This window comes from Periplaneta americana, chromosome 13 (assembly GCF_040183065.1).
Source record: "Periplaneta americana isolate PAMFEO1 chromosome 13, P.americana_PAMFEO1_priV1, whole genome shotgun sequence".
Classification (NCBI taxonomy): Eukaryota; Metazoa; Arthropoda; class Insecta; order Blattodea; family Blattidae; genus Periplaneta; species Periplaneta americana.
The window spans coordinates 46,649,895-46,675,350 of record NC_091129.1 but is presented as its reverse complement, the minus strand read 5'-3'; the positions used below and the strand labels follow the sequence as shown (position 1 = coordinate 46,675,350).

The following is a 25,456-nucleotide window of genomic DNA, read 5'->3' as shown; positions in this document are numbered from 1 at the left end:
GTAGCCTACTCCTTCAAGTAGCCAGGCTTATCGTCACCATCCGACGGACGAATCACTATCAATAGGGACATATGCCTTCTGTTTATATTCACTGTGGAGAGATTTGGGATTTAACCCAGGCATATTGGTGCACAATTTAGTGATTAGAAGTTGTGCACCATGACTCCTAATCCCGAGGTAGAAATTTTAAATGAAAATTTCTGACCGCGCCGGGAATCGAACCCGGACCGGCTAGTCTGGAGGTAGACATGCTACCACAGAACTAACTCGGCGGGTAAAATTTGTATGCATTCAAACATAACATTTAGTGGAGAATCGGAATATGTATGTTTTAATATAGAGTATCATTGAACAAAAAAATTAAGTTTACTGTCACATCCTTTATGTCTGAATATCTAACTTTTTTCGAACATTGGTATCATATTGTATGGTTTATCTCCAACAGCTTTTTGTATAAAACTGTTTTTGTAAAATTTAAGAAGTTATTAGCAATATTCCATACTTATTGTTCACTCTGTCTGTAAAGGAGTATATCAACATCTTGATTGCTACAACATTCTCATTTCAGAACAACAATTTGGATTGAGAAAGAATACATCAAGTGAGCAAGCTTCGTTTAATTTAACTGATAAAATTCTGGAAGCAATTAATAGGAAATTACAAGTAGGAGGGATATTTTGTGATCTCTCCAAAGTTTTCGATTGTATTAATCATAAAATTCTACTTTAGAAATTAGAATACTATGTTATTAAAGGCATAGCATAACAGTGGTTTGAATCATATCTCAACATCAGAAAACAAAAATTGAAATCAACGCATTCAGTGAAACCTTTAAACCTACTTCAATACGGGGAAATATTCATACAGAGGTCCCGCAAAGTTCTCTTTTAGGGCCTCTTCTTTTTCTAATTTTTATAAATTATTTTGGCCCCTTAATAAAAGGAACAGATTATCCTATGCTATTTACAGGTGACACAAATATCATAATTACATATAGCAACTTTGCCACATTCAAATGTAAAACAGAAACACTTCTTAAAATTTATGACTGGTTTACAACCAATAAACTAATATTAAACCTAATAAAACTAACATAAGTGAATTTAAAACCTCTTCAAATTTAATCTCTGAAACATGAGACACAACTGTCAACAATATACCTATACTAGAAACATTAATAACCAAATTTATTGGTTTTCATATTAATAATAGGTCTACATTAAACTGGAAATATCATATTAATGAAATGACCACCAAACGTAGATCAGCATGCTTCGCAATTAGGTCATTACAACCATTTGTAAATAAGAGTATCTTAAAGACAATATATTTGCCTATATTCATTTCATTATGTTCTACGAAATAATATTTTGGGAAAATTCTGCTGATAGTAAAAACGTATTATTACTAAAAGAGAAAGCAGGAATAATAGTTGGAGCAAAGGCTATAGAATCGTGTAGACCATTTTTTTAATTAGAGATTCTGACTTTAACAAATCAGTACATTATACTCTTCAATAAATTTTCTCTAATGTAATAAAGAAAATTTTCCAACCAATTTAGCTATACATGTATAAATACCCGCAGAAAGAATGATTTTCAAACGCCATCCTCAAACTTATCATGCTATCAAAGGGAGTACCTTGCGTGACAATAAAAATGTTCAATAGTATTCAAGACATTGAGTCATAATTACAATCCTGCATTATTTAAAGTAGAACTGAAAATTACTTAATATCTCACACTTTCTATTCTGTAGATGAATTCTTGACATTTCACATATTGGTAGTGTAAATATTTTAATACTATAAAATGGTAAACATACTCTATTGTATAATATGTTATTGTCATTAAGGTATTAATTCTGTATGTTCTTTATTTTATACACTAAAGCAACTGTAAGAATATTATGGAACGAATAAATCTGTCTGTCTGTCTGTCCGTCCGTCCATCTATCAATTTTAATAATTTTTATATTAGGCCTACATCTGTGGATAATATTAGGTTTCTTGAATTTTTTGTCGACAACACTTTACAATGGTAGGCCTATTTTTTTTTTTAAGTAAGAATCTGCTCCCCATCGGTTGCATGAAGATCAATTCTATGTCTGAGCTACGACGGCTGGCCGGCGTCAAGAGCATGGGCGATGCGGAATGCCCCACGCTGCTGGACATCGAGATCAGCAGCGAGCAGGACGACCCCAGGCAGCGCCCCAACTTCGGCGTCAAGTGCAAGATCTTCGAACTGGACGCTTGCCAAGGCATCGGAAAGGTGTGTCTGGTGTACATGGACAAGAGCGAGTGCGAATCCGATCTAAAACGAGAGGACCCCAAGATCTGGCTGCTGGACAGAAGTTTCGAGTGGCACTACCTGGCTGCAGAATACACAACATAAGCGAGACATTAACTTAATCCAGGGGGACTCCTCCATGTAATAAATAAATTACGAATAATTCTGCTGCCGTATAAATATTGGGAAACTAAATTCTTGTTTCCAGCATTGAAGATGTATAGTTCTCTTCAAAAGTCGAGGAAGATTTGAAAGTTCTTTTACTTTGTTAAAAAGCAAGTTTATAGAACAATAATAATACAGTTTTGTTTAAATTCAAAATACACTCAAGTAGTTAAAGTGATTCAACCAAATACGTACTTAAGTACAAAGTTGCTGCTACATTGGAACTGTTCACGAAGTTGGATACATTGATTGCGATTTATAATATTTTTTTCTCTCGTTATGTGATGAAGGCCTATATTGATTTTATTCTTAAAAAAGGCTAAATACCGTCGAATTTGCTATTTTTACAGGTTAGGTCTACGTTGAATGTACATTCTTTCTTATCTATAAATTATTTTCATTTTAATCTTTTAAGGAGAAATGCTGTAAATATTAGCAGAGTTTTTATTGCTCAGAAACGAGTTATTAGAATGATTTTGTTATTTACAGTACAAAACCTTGCAATTTTTTTTAGGTATTTCTTTGTATAGCCTATACTTCTATTTATAAATGTTTAATGCTGTTTACGCATGACGAAACTGAATATAATAAAATATTACGAGTAAATTGGCATAATTATAATACACGTAATGCAGAACTGTAAGAATAGAAAGTCACAGACAGAAGAAATATGATATGCCTAATTACTGTAGTACTTTATTGTTTAATAAGTTAAAATCTAGGAAGTTGACCAAGATAATTGACGGTGATTTAAACTCATTTCGTATCGTTGTATTGAATTATGTTCAATTAACAATTGAGAAATTGAGAGTGACTTCAATTTTGTGTTCCTAAGAACTGTTAATTACTTTTCAGTGTTTGCGTGTATTTAATTTTTAATAAGTAATTCATTATGCCGTATGTTTTAGTGAAGTGTAGAGATAGCAGTATGTATACAAATAATTATTATTATTTATACTTGCTAGTATAATGACATATTATTGAGATATTTTTACATGCCAATAACGTTATACTTATTGATTATTCGTATTATTGACAGCAATATTTTGTATATTGACAGTGATTTTGGTTTCCGAATGTGAATTAACAGAGATGTTACAATTTTGGATCGTATTGATTGAATAGGACGTCTCTAAATAAATTAAACCACACTAAAGTTGAAAAAGTAATTATCCAGTGAGACGGATTACAATATAAATTATTATATACTTATTGACTGCATTAGAACAGTCATTTTATACGGGTTATTGCATAACCAATATAAATGATGAAAAACTTCGAATCAAGAAATAATAACACAATAAATAAGGAAATAATAAGTGTCAATAAAATAGTCTATTAATATAAATGATGATGAGAATAATGATGCTAATAATAATAATAATAATAATAATAATAATAATAATAATAATAATAATAAAGTTGAACATAAAATAATCATAAATAAGTATAAAGCATGAACATGGTACTGGTGCAGCATGGTTTGCTGAATTTAATAATAATTCGGAAACAATACAATTCAATTTGCAATCATTAACATCCCAATGTGACGTCAGCATGCGCAGACCAAGTATTTGTGTCAGCGTCCACATATTCTGCAACTTGACAGCTCTAGATCCTTTGATTGTTACGCAGAATTACCGACAAGCGATGGATCGCTGCGCGTCTCGTTCCGCAACGCTCGGTCGTAACATCAAGGTCGCCAGCTGCTCCCAAGCCTCGTTCCTTAAACTTTTGTTAAAATTCCTTGTGCTTGGCATTTCACAAAATTTCTTTATCTCTGTATAATTTCACAAAGTGCAACGTGTTTTGCTTGGTCCATTCCATGTTCACTGCCCACACAGACAACGAATGGGTGTTGATTGATTGGTTGATTGATGGTTGATTTATTGATTGACTGACTAATTGATTGACGTTAATCCTATGCTAACAGGTGGGCTATCCTTCCTTGGCCCTAAAGGTAAGGTTCCAGCATCTACTGAGGAGCCCGAATAGAACCTGATGCCTCAAGCCCTTAGAACCTAGATTAACATTGGAAACCCTTACTTGCCATAAGTATAGGGGATGAATCATTTTGCAATGCAACTTATTTGTGTACATATTGCGAGTTAAAAGTTTCATGGGTTAGATGAGGGGGATAGCTAAGCGACATAAGGCCGAGGAATGCGTCAAGGTTGGAGTGGATTAGATGAGGGGATAAATAATGTGAGAGGAGACATACGCTACTACATACAAACTAAAACCCCTCTCGCATTTTCTTTTGCTTCAATATGGTCGAATGTGGTTTTCGCTTCGCTAGTGATGTATTTCTTGTAGTGGGTTATTTTACGACGTTTTATCAACATCTATTTATTTTATTGAGTTATTTTATGACTCTGTATCAACATCTAGGTTATTTAGCGTCTGAATGAAATGAAGGTGATAATCCTGGTGAAATGAGTCCGAGGTCCAGCACCGAAAGTTACCCAGCATTTGCTCGTATTGGGTGAGGGAAAACCTCAGACAAAATCTCAACCAGGTAACTTGCCCCGACCGGGATTCGAAACCGGGCCACCTGATTTCGCGGCCAGACGATCAACATCTATGGTTATTTAGCGACTGAATTCTATGAAGGTGATAATGACAGCGAAATGAGTCCAGGGTCCAGTGCCGAAAGTTACCAAGCAATTGCTCTTAATGGTTTGACGTAAACTCCCGGAAAAAAACTCAACCAGGATTTGAACCCGTGCCCGCTCGTTTCACGGTTAGGCAAGCTAACCGTTACTCCACAACGGTGGACGCTAGTGATATTTCTAGTCGCCCATGGTTCTGATGATAATTTTTTCGTAAAATTGATAAGCAATGTTATGAAAGCAATAATTAATTTTATGGCAGCTGAACGTTTCTTTCGTAAATACGAGCTATTTTCTCTGAACCAAAAATACAACGCTAATGCTGTAATAATTACGCAGCCTAGCTAGCGCTTGACGACGATTGCCACGAAATTTGATTTCGTGATTTCAGTGATATTTCCTAAACCACATTATATTTCTCTTTCATTTCGCTGTAACAACCTGATATAATATCTTACTAAATCTGTATTTTCTGCAAGTGCATTCAAAAGACCGTCGTTATACTCCGTAAACCTTGCATTTGAAATAATGCTTAAAGAATATAGTCGCGAATTTACTAGCGAAATTTCGATTGTCTTATTTCGGTACGGCCAGGTCACTAGACGAGACGATAAAAGTCACCCTCGGCTCCCTTTATTATGCATGCGCTATCGGTGAAGAAATTCCGCTTCCGGTGTGATGCTGAGCCCCGTTGTAAGCATAAAAATGTTTTATTTACCGCAATCCAGATATTCAGTGTGTTCCATTAATTACATTACATCCTCAACATCTTATTTTGCACTTATTTAATGCTAACGTATTATTGTTTTTATCATCATTTATCTTAAATGAATAATGTCTCCATGTATCGTCTCTTATTTTCTCAAAGATAATTTCTGTAAATATTCCTCATAATTTATATATTATTTTCTGTTAATGTATTGTGCTCTATTTTTGCCCTGTAAATATCTTACATTTGTAACATTGCATCTTATAGTCGTTATTTATTATCCTTATATTTTGCCATAACCTAAATCAGTGGTTTCCAAATATGGTGTGTGATGAACCCTTTGAAGCTTACATTTCATTTTGGTGGACCTCCAGTGTTTTCTGTAATAATCTGGTAATCATTTTGTACTCATTAAACATTTGCATAATGTAGTGAATTAACTACCCTTAATAAGTTGGTAGCTATATTAAATATCAGTTTTACGTTTTGAATATAATATACAAATACAAGGTTATTTTATGTTTTATCATATCTTTACTGTCAAAAATGAAACCATACGGTTTCCAGTGGGATGTTTCTTTTGCTGTTAAAATTAACATTACAAAGACTGGGACTTTCAAACTACCTAGTACGACCAGCACCGGTCATTTTGACATGCACGTTTCATCCTAAATTTCTGTCTCATTAGCAGCTTTCATTTGAAAAATCGTCTTATTACAGACTTAGTGGGTATAATTAAAGAGTTGCGAGTTAATAATTTCAGAACAAAATTTGAGATCACAATACACTCTTCTTCTAAGAAGAAATTGTTATGTGTAGATGAAGAAAATTTGTTTTATTAACTGTGTATAAGTACTAGCATATTAATTATGCCATTTCTCAAATGCAATTCTGTTCTTAACATCATGTTCACTCAATTTTACATTAAATATTTTTGACATATATATTTTGTGTTTTCTGAATTTATCTATAGTCTATTGATTATTATAATCACATCTTGCACACACACATGTACATGATTCTACACTTTGCACACACATACATGATTCTCTCAGAATTTGTTATACTTTGCGCAGACATGTGATGTCTTATTTCTGCTGTGACACCCTCCAATCTGACAGGTCTTTCTCTCCGGTTTCCTGGACACTGCTGGAATATATAATCTCGCGAGATATAATTAAAATCACCAGTCTCATTTTCATCTTCGTCACAAACACTAACTGGATATTCTCTTTCCTAATCTATTTCTGACAGTGTTTCTAAATAATGCAGAATTCTTCATCACTCATAATCTTTCATAACAGAAGTTCATCGCTCAAACCCTTTCGTGCCATGTTTGCAAAATAACTACAGTACATGGCAAATAGAAATCTTGAGATAGACTAATGAAATACTTCACACAGTTGCCAAAAGAATTGCCGCTTTTATCCAGAATAAATTGACTATATTGTAATGTCATAGGAAAGCGGTTATAAACTCCCTATTGTCGTTCTTATGTTTGAGTATCAACCAGTCTACATAAAGGGAATATTTTCGGTTATATGAAAGACTTGCCACATACATTCAGTAAGCTTGTCACATGGGGACAATGTAGGCCTATTGAGTTCATTATTAGGAGGCGTAAGGCGATCATAAAACAGCAATATTTGTATTTTGCTGCTGCATGAAAATAAGACAGTGCAGACCAGTAAAAATGACCTATGTTCGTCCTTCTAGGTAACTGTACTTTTATCCCCATAAATAATGATAGGGACTTGACATTTTCAGAGGATCTAAAAAGAGTAAATTCAATAAATGTCCTGAAGGACTAGCTTGTTGAGCAAATACACAGAGGAGGTACAAATAAATTAAATATCGAAATGAGTCAAATGATCGGTTGGTTCTTCTAGTGTTAAACAAGTTTTTTATACTTATAAAATTATTAGTGGAATGGTTGAAGTCGCTTTGCGAAGTCTGGCTGAATTGTAGGTACTCTAAAGCTGCAGTTTGTTTACGGCGATCATTGCTTGGAGTTGCTGGCTGTTAAAATGAATGCGCACTGTTTCTTTACAGCGATGATTGTTGGACGCGGTGCAGAACGCCGGAGGTTGCTTCTGAAGCAAATTCAGGACGCATATCACTCCATACATGTTCAATAATTGATTTTTAGAGAAGGCCATGTAGAAATATTTAATCGAGTTAACCACTTCCCTTATTATCCCGAGTTAACTCGGGTTGCTAACATGTGTCAAAATTTATTAACCCGAGTTAACTCGTTTGAGTCCCATTGTCTATTTCATAGTGATTTTTTAAGTATGTAAGAAAATTAGTGATGTACAGTGATTCTGCAATATTAAATGACCTCTTTACGAAAATAAAAAAATATAACACTTTTTTTACAAAACTAGTAAAATATATAGTAAGGGAAGAGGTTAAAGTAGCAAAACAAATGAGAATTGACAGCGATTTACACTGATAAAGAAACCACTTCCTGACAATCATCGCCAGCATTTATAATCGCCGGCGATGTGCGTCCGGTGATGATCACCATAAACAAACCGTAGCTTAAGTTGCAAATCTACCTTAAGAATATGTTTACTTCTATACTCGTATTTGTTCTTCAAGAAGACCAGAGCAGAAAATGTACTCTCACTGAAATATACTGATGCAAATGGCATTAAGTGTAGTACTGCAATCCAGAAAACATTGAGATATACTGGTGAGTCATGCAACCAAGATTGCAACAGAGATGTTTTAGGAAACAAAATTTTTAACCACGATATCAGTAGATAATTCTAATAATTTTAAGAGACCCTTTTCTTTGGTCAAACTATTAATTGTTTGTCATCGGGAATGAATTTTTCATACAATTGCCTTTATTTGATAATATTTCCGTAATTTTAATGTCAATCAATGAAGATACTTTTATGCTTCCAAACATATTGGACGAAAGTCACATTAATCGAATTCTCGATTGATAACTCAGCAAGACCAGTTTAATTTCTTTGTTGTTGCTTTAGTCTTATCCTGAATGCTGAACACAGTTGGATCCTAGAGATTAAAATAAAGAAAAATAATAATAATATCGGATATGTAAGCAAGAGTTTCAAGCCAAGGGAAGTCCTTGGACAAACTCATTCCTGTTAAAATCTCAGAAGTGTGAGATAAAAAATATTTCAGCCAGCTGATATGTCACAGAATGCGATGAAGTTAAATTTAGTTAAAATAACGTTTGAAAACATACATTGGTTCCACACACCCAGGTGGGCAACCACTTGCTTAGGTAATTTGTCAACTACGAATGCCATAAATTGTGTATTAAGTTATACTTCAATATTGTATAGCATTGTTACATGTTTTAATAATTTTTGTCCTGTAAACATCTTACAGATTATTGTAATACAGTTTCTTGATGGTTTCTTGTCCATTTTGTTACTCAACTGTGGAATAATAAATAATAATGAATATAGGTCTATGCCGGTAATAATAAAAGAAAATATATATTTTCTTTTTTCCGAGATGTTCCAGTCGAACCAAACCACTACTCTCTATAGAGTTCAAATAATAATCTTTGGCCTATATCCTACTTCATCTTTCAAACAAATTAATTCAATTTTTAGCTAAACTAGTGCTGAAGTAGTTCTCCGCTTATATACATGTTGCATATACGAATCTGTGACAGGTTAGATTTGGTTAGTTTAGGCTTTTGTTATGCCATGCATATATTTGTCTATGATGCATATACGATCAACTGTATCTACATAAAAAGAATCCGTTATAAATTCAACAATTTTCACTTCCGAAATCACCAGAATTACCTCAGCGCTAGTTTCGCCGCTTTATTAACATAGGTATATCTCTTCGAATTGTTAACAAGGTTGAGATCACTCTTAATTTTACTGGATGTGATGCCCCTGGTTTTATAAATTTGCACACAAAGTGTCTTGCAGCCCCTCTGAAGTTGACACCTACGTTTGGTGATATTTATTTGCATATCACGACATTCATAAGTTGGTTTACAGTTGAAATATCCAGAACTACCTCAGCGCTAGTTCTTGCCGCCCCTCTGAAGTTGTAGATGGAATATTGTGTTGGCCAAGTTTAATATCAATACTACCACCAGAAATTAACTCTTAATACATATAGCCTATCAAGACTTGTGAGGAAATATTCTGGAATACAATTATACGAAAATAAGGTTTGACTTGGATAACAGGAGCTGGAGTAATAATGCGAAATCTACCAATGCACTATTATTATAATTACGTAACTTGTATCACCGAAATGTAAATAATATATGATTGTGACGAAGGTGAATCTAGCATGCGGTGAATAAAACAATTTTTATGCTTACAACGGGGCCCAGCATCACACCAGAAGCGGAAATACTACACCGATGGCGCATGCGCAAAAAGAGAGCCGAGGGTGACTTCTATCGTCTCGTGGTCACTAGTGGCGAGCATAGTCGGCGCTGCTGTGCGGTCCGCCTTATCCAGTTGTTCCGAGAGATGAAATGAAGGAGAAGTGAAGTGTTAGAATGAAAGAGGGAAACAGAGTACCCCGAAAAAACCCTAATGCAACGTCTATTTTACCATCATACATTTCACGCAGTCTTCATGGAAGGCCAGTGCACTAGCACTGTAGCCACACATGCGGCACTAATGGGTGTTACACGTCCAGCTTCCATGCACGTCCACACTGACTGCAACTTCAACGCTCTGGATCCTTTGATTTTTCCTTGGAATAAACGACAAGTGGTGGAACTCAGCGCGTCTCGGTCCGTAACGCTCAGGTTGCGGGCTCGCGCTACGCACCGATGTTGCGAAGTAGAATTCGCTGTCCATATAGGAACGCAGCGCGGTTGCGCTACGATGTTCTGTTGCAAGTCTGAACGCACCTTTAGAAGTACAAAAAAAAAATAAACTTCATTACTGTATTCGGAACAATAATAATTCTGAAAATAATTCAATGTACGAGGTTCCTACAAAGACACGTAACGTGCCGAGGAGTTCTTCCTTATTATTGGCAGATTCAATTTTGACACCTAATTCATTATTTATGTATTCCTCAATAAATAGGTTACTTTCACTTTTCATACTGACAACTAACTTTTCTTTCCTGTTAGATCAATTATTTTGACTCAAACTAAAATTGTCATTTCAGTTACTTTTGAAGTTCTAGTAAACAATTCTCACTTTTAATCTAAAGCCATTTATTCTTTTCAAATCTTTTCATTCTCATTAAAATCACTAGTTAATTTGTATTACAAAACTGGAAGCTATTCCGTTCTTTAATCTATATTACATATACTATAATTTATTCGATTCATTAGAATTTTGATGGTCTACTTTGAAGCGATAACGTCATGTTTCTGTTATAATACTGCTAAAGTATACGTTTTAAACCTTTATTAAAATGATTGTCCAACCGCTCAATTTCAATTAAATTAATTTCTATATTTTAAAATCACAAACTTAATACTTCTCTTTTACAATGTTTAATTCATTATTCACAATTTCATTCAAAATACTTTTCCATGGCCATATGTTTGCGATCACGTTTGCTTGAATTCTTGGTTATGATAAAAAATTTCTTCAGTAATTTAATGTCTTTGGCGTGAAACATGGTAACTTACATTTTGGTAAAAAAAAAATGAGATACGTAGCGTATAATATGGTATGTTACATTCTGCGTCTAATCCAGTAGTTAGTTTTCCAACATCTCAACAAACGGCAGACATATACAGATTTTACTGTCCTGGAACTATACGAACTGTTGCAAGTATAAATGTTTACCTACCGAATAACTTCAAAACACTAAAACGTCACTTACCATGTCTACTCCAAACCCTCAATTGAAGAGCTGGGTTAAATAAGAACGTTAGTCATTTAACGGTATTATTACATAGATAACTGATATTAAATATAAGTTAATGCATTAGAAAGAATTAAATTTTGTTAATATAGTAGGCGCTTAACTTATGATTAATTATTACCAAATTTAATATAAAAATTTTGCTTATAAATTTTAAGTTTTCTATCTAATTTCTCTCAACGCTGTTATTGCACCTACCTCCTCAATTACTTGCAAGTTTTTTAGCTTTAGATTCATTTATTCATTTTACTTTAATTAATAGGGACTGCCCTTGCAAACAAAGTGTTCAAAGGAAACATAGAAAATAAAAAAAAGAAGAGAAAAGTGTGTATATATTATAATACAGATTATTCGGCCATTAAATCAATACAATCTGTTATGACGTGTACAAATGATTGCTTAGGATGTAATTGGAGTATATGATTGCAAGGAGAGATATGCTTTTCATCACTCACTTGCCAATATCGAAGTCTTTGCAGAAGTCCACAAACTGCTTGGATATAGTACTTAATATTTACTATAATCAATTACTTTAATTGATCACTTGCTCATTTTTTCCCATATTTCTATACAATCTGACATGTCAGAAATGTAGATATGAGTGAACTCTTAAACAATTAGTAAATTTCATATACGTACCTCAGGGTCTGAAAAATGTCCTCCCACACCTAACTTAAAAATCTGATAACCTCCTGCTTGGACAAAAAAATAGCAGTTCCAAGTGCGTTCGCGTATAATGTTAAACACATTATATTTAATTAATTTTGAAAATAAAATGACATGAAACCTTACATATCTGTTAATGATAATGGAAAGAAGTTTAAAATGGTGATTACAATAAGGGAATTCCGTAGAATTCGGTTATAAATACCCAGGTATCACTTGCCTGAACCACTCTTGTTTTTGCTGATCTTCAGGCAACTTCTTCGCAGAAGAAAACAAAAATGAATAAGCAAATCGTGACACTAATTGTTTTTGCTACTTGCTTTTCCTTCTCTGGTAAGTATTAAGAAAAAGAAACTGTTGAGTTGCCCAAAATTTATTTAGAAGAAAAATGTAGGAAAGTGTTACATACATACATACATACATACATACATACATACATACATACATAGGCTACATACATACATACATAGGCTACATACATACATGTATAAAAAATATATCATGCCTTTCGATTTTATTTCTTAATACACTTTTTCTTATTAAACTGGCTTTTTTAAATAAATGGGGCTTAAACATATATCATGTTTTTCGATTTTATTTCTTAATATACTTTTTCTTATTAAACTGGCTTTTTAAAGTAATTGGGCCTTATTACTGTTTCTATCTCCAGAACATAGCATTACTTTCACTTTACCAATAGATATTTTATTTGTAAATTGTAGATTTGAATTCTTGGCAAGAAATACTGCCTGATTTTTATACTTAATTTGTAATTATTTCATTCACTATAAAACCTGTTCTCTAGTCAATGTCCGAAGTCAATTTATGTAAATACTTCAAAATACAAGAAAACTTTTCAATTAATTAAATTTTGCCATTGTGTGTGATAAAGAAATTCTAAATAACGTGTTTTAATTTGAGGTTCTGCGTAGCTATAAATTTAAAACCTGGAGTTTGGTGTTACACAACTGTTTATTTGCGATGTACTAGCGGTTACATGACTTTAGATTTTAATTTAAACTGCGATTCACACTCTACGCCGTGAGGGAAGTGGGGTAAAAACGAGAGGCGGTATGCTACCCCAAGATTTTCCCCTGGTATACCTCGATTTAAAAAAGGCACACCCCCTCTCAAAAAACATACACATACATTACGTATACAATAAATATTTTCATGGTCAGTAACGCGAATCTTTGAAGCTTACGCACCACACATTTTTCTTAATAAAATAATTTCAAGTTACTTCAGTTATTTACTTGATTATTTTGTAATGTCCATTGAGACTTATCATTTAAAATAATATTAAACTTACAAAGTGCCTTACTTAATTATTATCAGAAAGTGCAACAACGACAAAAATGACACAGTCACTCAATTGGCAACAATGGCCACCACAAGCTACAGACCACAGCCTTATATACTTGAAATACTACAGTTGTAAGCATTCCAGGGGTTCACTTATCAAATAAACGTGTCTAAATACACATTGAATACAGTTCCTGAAGGCTGTGGTTTAGATTTTCGAAGCAAACAGATAGTACTCTTTGCTGTGAAGAAATGTATAAACAAATTTTTACGGATCGCATTTTTTCAGTGACGGTATATCATTTTTTAATAACGGTATGTTTTCTGATTATCACATATCTACCGGAATGAAAGAACTAGATACGATAATTGAAATTTTTACACTGAAGAGAACGAACAAGACAAAACTTTACTTGGATAGCATCAACACTCGTTATAATACAAGTAACTTATATATATTGTCTGGCGACAGATACATCTTCTGTCAGTTAATATTATTTTGTGCGATTAAAAACAAATTAATTTCCAAAACGTAGGACAATTAAATAAACTTCAAAATTATTCTAGTGTGGAAACGCATTTGAAACATTAATTTATACTCGTATGTACATATTAAACATGGCAACACTGAAAGACTTTCACTGGATGTGAAGATGGGATAAGGAACACTTATTTTGTTTTGGATCCTACTTACTTCAGAAATTCAATAATTCCCAAGAGGAATATGAAGACTTCATTTGCTCTTGCTAATTCCGAAATGTTAGTGGCTTAGGTTTTTTGTGTTTCCTAGGAAACATCTTTATAGTCTTCCTATAACTTCTGGAAACTACCAAACTTAAGAAATATTAACGGAAGAGGTAAAATCGTGCAAAATATTAAAGGCTACGCAGATTTTTATGAAATATTAAAATTTACCGAAACGTCATGAAGTTTGTGAACTTTTTCTTTAATATTGGTATTCAATTTAGACAATTTTGGCAACCGATATTTTAATATTATGCATGAATATGATTTTTTTGAAATACTTACATTCTTCTAATCGGTATAATTCATGCCTTGATCACATATTTTTCAAGACAGCTAATAAATCAGATTTTAAAACTGGTGTATGAAATAGTGCAATTATAGACCACAGGAAATACTGTGATTTTTTAGAACTATTACAATTGATAGAAATATTACCATACTCCCATTATATAATGAAGTTTCGCTGTTTGTCCGAAAATGTATTATTATTTATTAAAATTAATGTCCAGACACTTGAACTTTGTATAAGTCCATTGGTCTGCTTACTTCCGGATTTAATTCACCTTCAGACATGTATTCTAAGTTTTCCTTGTCACTGCACTATTAAAATTGTAGTAACAGTTCGTCGCACTATTAGTCTTTGTAAGGATAAATCGAAAAGAGACCATGGCCTGATGTATCATTACAACGAGAAGATCCAGGATCCACTTAAAGTCATGCTAATTGTTGCTTATGATTTTGACGGTGTCCTTGTCAGTCATTCCGTTCCTGCGGGAAATCATGTGAATGGTGCATATTACAGTTACTTCCTGGAACACCATTTACGACCGACCAGCTGGGCGCCGTAAACGTCCAAATCTTTCGAATCCTCATCGTATTGTGATATATGATGGTGCTCGCTCTCACATATCTTCTTCAATGGTTAATTTACTTCGCAGATGGAACTGGGGAATTCTGGAGTATCCTCCATACACCCCAGAAATGAGTCCATGTGAGCTTGACCTTTTCGCGAAAATGAAATTACCACTTAGAGGAGTTCGCTTTAGAACCAGACAAGTAATTATAGCAGCAGTAGAGCAGTCTGTTCGAAGATTAGTACAACAATACGCTGTGGATGGCATCCGTCGTCTCCCTAAAGTGTGGTAGCGGGTCCTTCATGTTGAAGGAGATTACTTCTGAGCACTGCAACAATGTAACTGTTCCAAATATATTTTCTTTGTTGTTAATTCAAATGTTGCCACTAAATATTGAATAACCCATGTAACTGGGGTGAAATATAAGCAGTAACATGAACTGCTACCATAAAGTAAAAAAAGAGAATAGCAATGGAAAATAAAGCTTTTAATAGATAAAGTGCCCTCTTCTCCGAACCTCTGGAAAAAGAACTAAGGAAGAGACTTTTGAAGTGCTTTGTGTGCAGAGTGGCATTTTATGGACCAGAAACATGGAGATTACGACGAACACAAAAGAAGCGACTAGAAGAATTTGAAATATAGATATGGAGAAGGGTGGAGCGCCTGAAATGGATAGACAGAATAAGAAATGAAGCGATGTTGGAAAGAGTGGGTCAAGAAAAATATAATGCTGAAACTTATTGGAACAGAAAAAGGGTTGGCTGAAAAGAAACTGCCCACTGTAGGAAGCACTGGAAGAAATATTGAAGGAGAGAAGAGTTCGGGACAGATCATATCAGAATATATACGGCATTAAAATATACGGATCATATGTGGAGAATAAGAGGAAGTTTATATTTCATTTGTTGTATGATTTGCAGTTTATTTTAATTTTGATTAATTCCATAACCTTTCTCTGCTGGATCATTAACAATTATTCTTTCTATCGCATTAGCGTTAATCGCCTTCGACAGTCCACATTACATATTTCTGTTATATATAGTATACTGTTATATAAAACAAAATTACACCCGAATAACATCACCCATGATGCAACGGAGCTTCATTTATGCCTACATACTCAACAACAAATATTACAAGCAACGAATCCAATTTATCTTAGTTTTGTACTAAAAATAATATTTTAGAAGTGATGTCAGTATTTGATTTGCAACAATACATTTAATATTGAATAACTTTAATTTTCTGTTTCTTTCGCAATCTTAAATTTTGTCTTTTTTCAGTTAACAACGTTGCAGAAGGCACCATATGGGGTATTATTAAAGAATCAGCTTATGTGATTGGTAGAATTAACACTGCAAATCAGCAAATGATTGAAGTGGTTACATCAGCTGTAAGTACATTTACTTCTAATTTAGTATACTTTTCGATTAAAAAAGCTTCTATACGTATTGGTCCTCCAATTAACCGTTGTCGAGAAAATGCACATTTCCTGTTGAGATACTTCACCGAGTAAGAGCAGACGTGGAGACATTCCTAACTCAATTCTAACTACAGCAGGTGTTCAGAATGATATCCATGAATCTGAATGCAACTTTATTCTTATCGCTGTAGTGAGCTGCGAATCCTATTGTGCAGTCCTGCATCATTCTTTGTGTGCTAAATGACACTTTAATCCGAAACCACAATTCCTGACCATAGAACAGTAAATTATGTTTTTTTACATGACTCCAAACACATAAATCAAATTCGATTTAAATCCGGTGATCTAGGCGGCCACGGTACAGGTCCTCCTCAGCCTAAGGGAATATAGTATGAACGTTAATTTGCGGACCGATGTTTATTGGAGATTTTTTTCCTTCGTTAAGTTTGTACTTTTCATCTGTAAATTATTAAAGTTATCACTTTTGAAACACCCTATATTTCGCTCTTATAGTATTATCATTAGCGCATCAAAGTGTTTGCTTGAATGCAGCTATAGTAATTATGATGAAATTATTTTAAGATGAATTCTAATTTTTCCCCTTGAGGAGAATGTTATCAAAATCTTTAAATAAAATAATTAACATCAAATTACGTCCTAATATAGACCAGGATTTAAACTTTTTCTTGCCGTACCAAAAGATACAATTTACCTCTCAACTTTGTACCCGAAATTATTTCATTTGTGAATATTTAAAATTAAATGAAATGCAGATAGTATATCTCTCATAAATATTACATCACAAACTTTCAACAACAAATACAATCAAGCTATTAAAAATTAATTAAAGGAACTAGGTTTCACATATTATAGTAAGATGTCACCAGCTGCCAAAAGGTTAGTCTGTCTGACTTCCATTATCCCGACTTGTGTTTCATCCCCCTCTGAGTCATGAAAGAATTTGTGATAGGGAAAGCGGACAAGAAGTGTTTTTCTGTGAGTTCTTTCATTCCTTTAACCATTACCATTAAGAGCTTGTTGAGTGGAACAGAAGGCTTCAATTATTTAACTCAGCCACTTAACTTAATATAAAATAATAATAGTAATAATAATAATAATAATAAAAATAATAGTAATAATAATAATAATATAATATTATATTATTATTACTTCTACTTCTATTATCATCATCATTCCACCAATTTTCCGTAATCATCCTTAATATACGACGTATAGACACAGTCCTAGAGAAAAAATTAAATTTGGCTGAAAATTATAAGCCTACAGGTTAGTGTTTAATAAAGACTTATCACAATCGTTACAGGAAAGCAAATTGTCGTATCAAATTGGTAAGTAATATGGTTCTCACCTATTAATGAGATACTATGTTTGTTTTCGGCACACCGGCTTCTCGAATCGGGATCCAATTTTCGTGAGTCCGATTACCAGAAATGATTCTAAATTCAACCGATTTCTGTACTATTTTCTTTTGGCCGATGTCAATTCAGAGAAACACTGATCATATAAATAAGTTGAAGAGAATGGCAGGAGTATGAAACAGCATTGGCACTACGTTTCTATGTTATTTATCAATGGTAATCCATAAGTCACAAATTGAGACGATCTCATATTTTATTATTATTAAAACATCATCCAATATTTTGAAAATGTTTTATTTTAATTTTAACAGAAGACGAGTAAAATTAATGGCGATAGTGTAAAAGGGATTTAAAATTCTATCATGGGTGTTATCGTGCATCTTATTTTGGATTTGTTTTTAATTTTATTCTGAAATTTTGCAAATAATATTTGAAAATTTCCAAAATTCTATCAGTGACAGTCGCTACATTTTGTTCAGTATAATCAGAGTAGCTGGAATAACTTCATTATTCCCTTCATTATACGGTATGAGGCGAAACAAAACACGATATTCAAATTACACTATTCAAAATATTTAAATTTTTGTCCATAACATTGATAAAATTGGCTGATCTTAACTAATTTGCATGCACTGAACACAAAAATAAACAATGAAAAGTTCGTAATTCGTCACGGTTTTGTGTTATAGATACTTACTTAATATCTTTAAAAATCAGGAATTTTGACATATTAAAAATTACTTTGTTCTCATTTTTTGCGTGAAAATTTCCAAGGCCAGCTTAGATATGATAAAACTAATACATTAATAACTGACCAGCTATTAAGACTCATAAAAACCACTCTTCGTGCAATAAAATAGGGAAAGATAAAAAAACCTACATTTTTCTCTTATGAGAAATGGAATCTTCACTTTTTGAAAACTAGCAACATTCGCCCTTCATCGCTGGATCCCATCTTCCTTGATACCGTTCCTACATTGTAGCAATGTCTTGGTGAAATCGCTCTCCCTGCTCATCACTTACAGTCCTTAAGTTCTCAGGAAAGAGGTCCAAATGTGAATGTAAGAAGTGTATCTTCAGTGATATACTGAAGGCCATTTTTCTGTAGATTTTTAGTAACGTCTCTATTAATTGGGGATAATTTTCTGCCTTGTGTTTCCCTAAAAACCCTTTGATGCAAAATATTTCCATGCTGGTAATTCCTTGTTGTTTAGTCTATTCTCAAATATCCTGTCCTTCAAAAGTTTTTTAGCTTGTGGACCGACAAATATGCCTTTTTTAATCTAGCATCGTCCACCCTGTGGAGTAACGGTTAGCGCGTCTAGCTGCGAAACCAGGTGGCCCGGGTTCGATTCCCGGTCGGGGCATGTTACCTGGTTGAGGTTTTTTTCTGGGCTTTTCCTTCAACCCAACACGAGCAAATGATGAGTAACTTTCGGTGTTGGACCCCGGACTCATTTCACCGTTATTATCACCTTCATGTCATTCAGACGCTAAATGACCTAAGATGTCGATAAAGCGTCGTAAAATAACCTATTAAATTTAAAAAAATTAATTAATTTAAGAATACTGATTATAGGGAACAGAGACTTTAAGTATTGAAAGACCACTCCACTTGTATCTACAGCTTTAACAAAATTTTTCATTAGCCTTAGTTTTATATACAGTGGAGAAAGAAGTACTTTTTCACGTTGCCCTAGCGGAGAATATTTAATATTATGCTCTCTAGAATTATAACCTTGTCTGATAGGCCAGTTCTTCACCACATAATATTGTGCTGTTGCTCGACTGTCTCACAAACATAAAAAAAAAACAAAATAACTTAGTAAACCCTCCTTGTAATCCAAACAACAAAGCTATTACTTTCAAATCCTCACAAATTTCCCAGCGAATTTCATTACAAATTTTAATGTAACGTTTTATTTAATGACGCTCGCAACTGCAGAGGTTATATCAGCGTCGTCGGATGTGCCGGTATTTTGTCCCGTAGGAGTTCTTTTACATGCCAGTAAATCTACTGACATGAGCCTGTCGCATTTAAGCACATTTAAATGCCATCGACCTGGTCCGGGATTGAACCCGTAACCTTGGGCATAGAAGGCCAGCGCTATATCAAGTCGCCAACCAGGTCGATTCATCACAATTTATTGCATTCAATATTAATTACATGTTTTCATAAGTTTATTTCATAATGACTGAATGAGCCACTGATGGAAGGTTTTGTATTGCCATTGTGTAATAAAACTGCTTTTAACCTTAGTTTTGATGAATCAAATAACAGTCTCCATTGTTCTGGATTATATTCAATATCTAATTTATTCCTAAGCCCTTCACATTTTTGCAGGCACAAACAGAATTTTCTATTACAAAATAACTAGTCAGTTTATCGTTTCGTTTTCTGAATACGGATATCTTGGTATCTTTTGCTAATAAATCCCATTCTTGTAATCTAGAACCTAATAGTTCAGCCTGTTGCTTGGAAAGATCTAATCCCTAACTAGGTCATTAACTTCTACCTGTCGTATCAAATGTAGTGTTTTATGATGTTAAGAAATGTAGGTGGGATCAGCGGAAGTTGAAGGGTAGTCTGAGGATTCTGATAGTTCGTGTTCCTCTGGAATGACATAATCTTCCTCACTGGGCGGAGGAATAGGGATAGGAAGTTCAGGAAAATGTAGCACGAGCCTTATGGCTGGTGGGGATTAGGATACATAAGTTTATCTTTAGTTTTCCTTGAAATTCCCTGTCGCTTGGTAATGCAGAGGTAATAATCTCCAAGATGACTAGTAGCCTGTCGCCAAATCATTGGAACAGAAAAAGATATGTTGTTATTTTTCCCCGCAACCATTCAGTTAACTTCACGTAACATGTTACACAACATGTGTGTAGTGCCCAATTTTTGTCTTGTTCACCTACTTTACAGCCAAAATACAAGTGATGTGCCCTTTTTACATTGTCTGTAATTGATCGACATTGGGATTTCATAGTTAATTCCCCACAATCATAGCAGAAACTATTTGTTGAATTTTTACATGAACAACGATTGCGAGCCATTTAACACAGAATAACTAGTACCGCCCACAACACTTCCACAATCATAACTAATCACTAAATTGTTCATCTCTTGTCTCACAATACAACAGCAACTGTATTTCCTTTCCCTTATTCAGTTATAGTTGAATGTGACTTACCCTCCATGGAGCCGCATAATAAGGTTAATAAAACAATAAACCACCGCGACGGGTAACATTCATTCAACCCACAAAAGTGAAAGTATGTTTCAAATGGTACCTTAAAGGAACGGAAATGATATATAATTGTGTAAAATATACATAAAAAAATAAAGTCTGTCAAAGTGGATAGGTTTTAACATATTTTTATACGATTTGTTAATTAAAAATATAAGTTTCTAAAAATTTTGACGTGTAGGCACTTTTTCAATGCCCTATTCGTAATCAGAACATACAAATTACATAAAAATAGTTATTCTTGACCATATTCTGAAAACCTTCCATTCCTGCTTTAGTAGTATTGTTAAATATGATAATGTCCGACTTATTATCACTCATATTAATGTCATAGTGTTGTGTAGAAGGCATTGTAACAAATATTCCTTTCTTTGAAGCATAACTGACCAAATTGATCTCTTCAGTGAAGGCAAATCTGTCTCTGTACTTTTTGCTCGACAATTAACTGCCACCGAAACTTGATTTTTGTTTCACAATGTGTGTAATATAACAACAATAAAACTCATAAAAGCATAAAACAAATTTTCCTGTACTAATATAGATATTATGAAAAATATTATTTGGCCTCAGTATTTGACTGTTAAAGTGAACCAATTTTTTTTTATTTAGCAATGAAATCTTGCTCTTCCTCCATTCCATGATATACGTATATAGAGGATACATTTACTTACCTCTCTTAGTAAGAGAGACAGAGTAAAATTATTAAATAAGAGATAACAATAACTGGGAAGTACCCCTATAGTTGAGCAACCAGCATAGGTCCTCTGATATGGTGCATGCCTGCCGTTCAAGAGTTACAATCAAGCGTGGGTTTGATCCTCGCTTGGGTTGATTACCTGGTTCTAGGATAAAGGGTTTGCCTTTTCTTTCTGTTTTATTTGCGCGTAACTTTGATTAAAAATCTGAGTTAGGATCTTGATGTATTTGTTTTCAATCTCTTGTTTAGTCAAAACTTGCAAGACACTTATATTTTCAACAGAGTCAAAAGCTTCGTTACAGTGTATGAATGCTATGTAAAATCTTAGGATGAACTCGGTTGCCTTTTCAAGTCCCACCGTACTGTATCCCGTGCGGAAGCCCGCTTGTTCGGGCGGATGGTTCTCGCCTAAGATTTTCTTTACTATTTTGGAGAACAGTTATAGCGATTGGTCAGTAGACTGATAGGTCTGTAATTATTTAGGTCGTCTTTCGCTCTCTTTTTGTGCAGCAGTAAGCTATTATTGTGCCCTTTTTTCACTGGGTTGGAATTTATTCAGTTTCCAGGATTGCAATCCTACAAGTTTCTTTTGCCAAGAAAAAAAGAGTGTCTGAGATAAATCCAGAAGCTAAAGAAAGATCATATGTAACTTTTGCTTTGGAACAAGGAAATATATTTACTAGAGACAAGTTTTTCACAAATGTTTTACTTGCACAAAGAATTGAAACGGGGATTGACTCTGACTAGAACATTAAGAAAAGACTATTCCAGAAATAACAAAGAAATCAATCTGTGCAATTCAAGAAATATTTGTTTTCTGTTTTTGCATTACATTTTCCCAAGACGAAAAAGACTGCGATACTCCTAAGCTCTGATCACAATGATCACAACTGTGGGAGTGAAATATATTCATATCAACATTACATTATTCTACACTACAATAACCCAAAGAGCGCAGTTGATACGTGGACAAAATGTTGAATGAATATTGTTCCAATGTAACCACCAAATAATAGCATTCCTTGATGTTCATGTTTAATAAACACTTGCATAATAGTTGTAGGATATTATGAATCTTAATTGGGAAAAATAAAAAATGGCTAAGAAATATAAAATAACTTCGGCTAGGAAAAGAACTCATCAGAGCTCTCGTGAAATAGAGACTAAGAAATAAAACCGAAGTGAACGTGAAAAGAATAAACTTAAAGATGGAAGCTAAAATATACCACCACTTTTGAGTGCCACAATAGATCGATGGGTATTATGTCCAAGAAAAGGGACAGGAAATGCAGATATAAATGTTGTCTCTAATGGACACCCAGAATAGAAGACAGTTAGAATGTGATAGAGATGTGTAGAAGACCATAATAATAAAAAATCTACTTCAAACTAAACCTATATTTTATGAACTAATGAAGTAAAATTTTGGAATGCGCCTTCTGGTATGGCGTACACGTCTATTTTTCCACCATTGCGGCGGAAAAGTTCTTCCTTTAGTTCAGAACGAGAGGATGTTTTCTTTATTGCAATCGTTCAGTAGCTTACTGTCTTATATCTTAACCTATAAATGTCTCTGCGCTGTTTCGTAATCATCGTAGTTGGATGACGTAGTTGGCCAAAAGGTCAAGTTCGTGAAGACAAATGACTATTCAGTAAATACTTAAGATATTAGAAAAAGGAAATTAAAAGAAATAAAATTCACTACCTTCGTACATAAATATTGAAAGTAACTTATAGTCGTCCTCTATAACTTTAGGAATTTATACGTTTTTAGAAAAGAGAAACTGCACTGCGACACTGCTATTGCTTGTAAAATTATTATTAATGCTTAAAATATAATTAATCGCCAATCACTGAATCTATTTAGCATATTGGCGCTTGATATTTAAAATCCGACAATTCCGAATCATATAATCTACAAGAAACAAAAATAACATGAATATGAGACTTTCATTCGTTTACGATAAAAGATAAATTTATATTTAACTATTAGTAATCGAACTCAGGTGGCTTGTTTTAGTATTAAGAACCAACATTGCCTTGCATTTTGTCTTCAAAATATACAAAAAATTATTATTATTATTGGTTATTATACTATTCACTTATTCTCACATCAAATTAAAAAAAAAATTGCAAAAGTTTCTACAAGTGAAAAACAGTACTTTCAGCATAAATTCATAAAGTGAACATGAGTCAGAGAAATTATTGATTTTCAAATAATTAAATAAATTTTGGTTAAAATACGGGACTTCTGCGCGCCCCGACAAAAGTTACGGCGACGCCAAATATCTAGGCCAAAAAATGGGATTGTTCCATTTTTAACGGGATATAGGGTAAACTTAAAAGTATTGTGCAACCATATCTTTCAGATAGAAAGAGTGGAAGCGAAAACCTTAGGCAACAGTGCAAGCCATCGTGTGCCCCCTCCGTTGAAGAGGGAAGAAACAAGAAAAGTGGAAGAGGATAAGTTGCTGAGGAAAGCTTCAAGAATTGCAGATTTCTAATAGAATTGTTTAAATATTTGCAGGTGAAGGATATTGGTGGCAACGTGACGATGGCTATAGGAACCGCAGCCCTGGGACGAGTAGAAGACACAATCAAATTCCTAAAAGGCTCCCTGCAAGCAATCCACAACTTTCAGACTGCAGGCTTCAATACACTCAACAACATACTGGATGGAATGTCAAGCGTTATAATCAATTTGATAGATCAAGTATCAGGACACACTGTTACTCTTCCAAGCACTTCCGCTGTGACAGCAAAGGCAAACTAGCCGCTGAATTGTAATGAGTGTATTTGTAAACATTAAATTAAATGTAAAGGGATAAATATACATTCCACTACGTATTTTAATAAGAGTGACATTTATTTCAACTTCAAATATTTCAGCATTACAAAATGCTTACTTGCTATTTAAAAATACCCTTTAACCTCTCTCCTGCTACCTAATATACGTCGAGCTTGTTCCCATAAGGTACCAAATCCAACGGGAAAATTTTTCGAGGAGACCAAGAAACTTACTTAAGCTGCAATAGTTATTGTAATATGTCAATATTTCTTTTAGAATTTATGTGTACCTCTTTGAAGTGTTTTATAGCAAGTATTACGCTATTCCACATTTTATTCAAAACTTATTGGGAAATTTATTCTGGTACTTTTGGCACAAACATTTGAAAATGTTTATAAAGTGCACTTAATGATTAAATAACTTTCAGCAACATATTTTTTGACATTTAGTATTAATTACAATATTTTTCACATATATGAGAACATTTAAGAATTAATATTTGGGCTTAGCAGCAACAAAAGCAAAACTTATCACACATCATAGTGAACATCAATAACTATCTGATACTAATGTTATTGAATTCCATGTCTCTTTTGTAAAATAAAATTTGCTTTAATTCGTACCCTATAACAGAAATTAGATGTAGCATGTCATACCTCTTAGCTTATTTCACATGGCTACAGTTTGGTATTTGTTTCAGTTGAACCAAAATTAGATCATAT

General features: G+C 33.7%; 1 protein-coding gene and 2 long non-coding RNA genes across 3 annotated transcripts in view; 2 read left to right on the top strand and 1 right to left on the bottom strand.

The window, feature by feature from the left end:
* The first annotated feature begins 7,336 nt into the window (after positions 1 to 7,336).
* LOC138711851 (uncharacterized) lies at positions 7,337 to 8,442 on the top strand. Its single transcript, XR_011335498.1, has 2 exons — positions 7,337 to 7,951; positions 8,185 to 8,442. It is a non-coding gene; the product is annotated as an uncharacterized lncRNA (long non-coding RNA).
* Positions 8,443 to 8,809: 367 nt separating this feature from the next.
* The window catches only part of LOC138711852 (uncharacterized), a 40,617-nt gene continuing 23,970 nt past the window's right edge, over positions 8,810 to 25,456 (bottom strand). Inside the window, exon 2 of the long non-coding RNA XR_011335499.1 lies at positions 8,810 to 10,650. This is a non-coding gene — a long non-coding RNA (uncharacterized lncRNA). The remainder of the gene's footprint in view (positions 10,651 to 25,456) is intronic.
* LOC138711850 (uncharacterized) lies at positions 12,480 to 24,802 on the top strand. The gene is made up of 3 exons (XM_069843112.1): positions 12,480 to 12,626; positions 16,483 to 16,592; positions 24,474 to 24,802. Exons 1-3 carry the CDS (start codon positions 12,572 to 12,574, stop codon positions 24,717 to 24,719), a joined length of 411 nt encoding a protein of 136 aa, XP_069699213.1. The 5' UTR covers positions 12,480 to 12,571; the 3' UTR covers positions 24,720 to 24,802.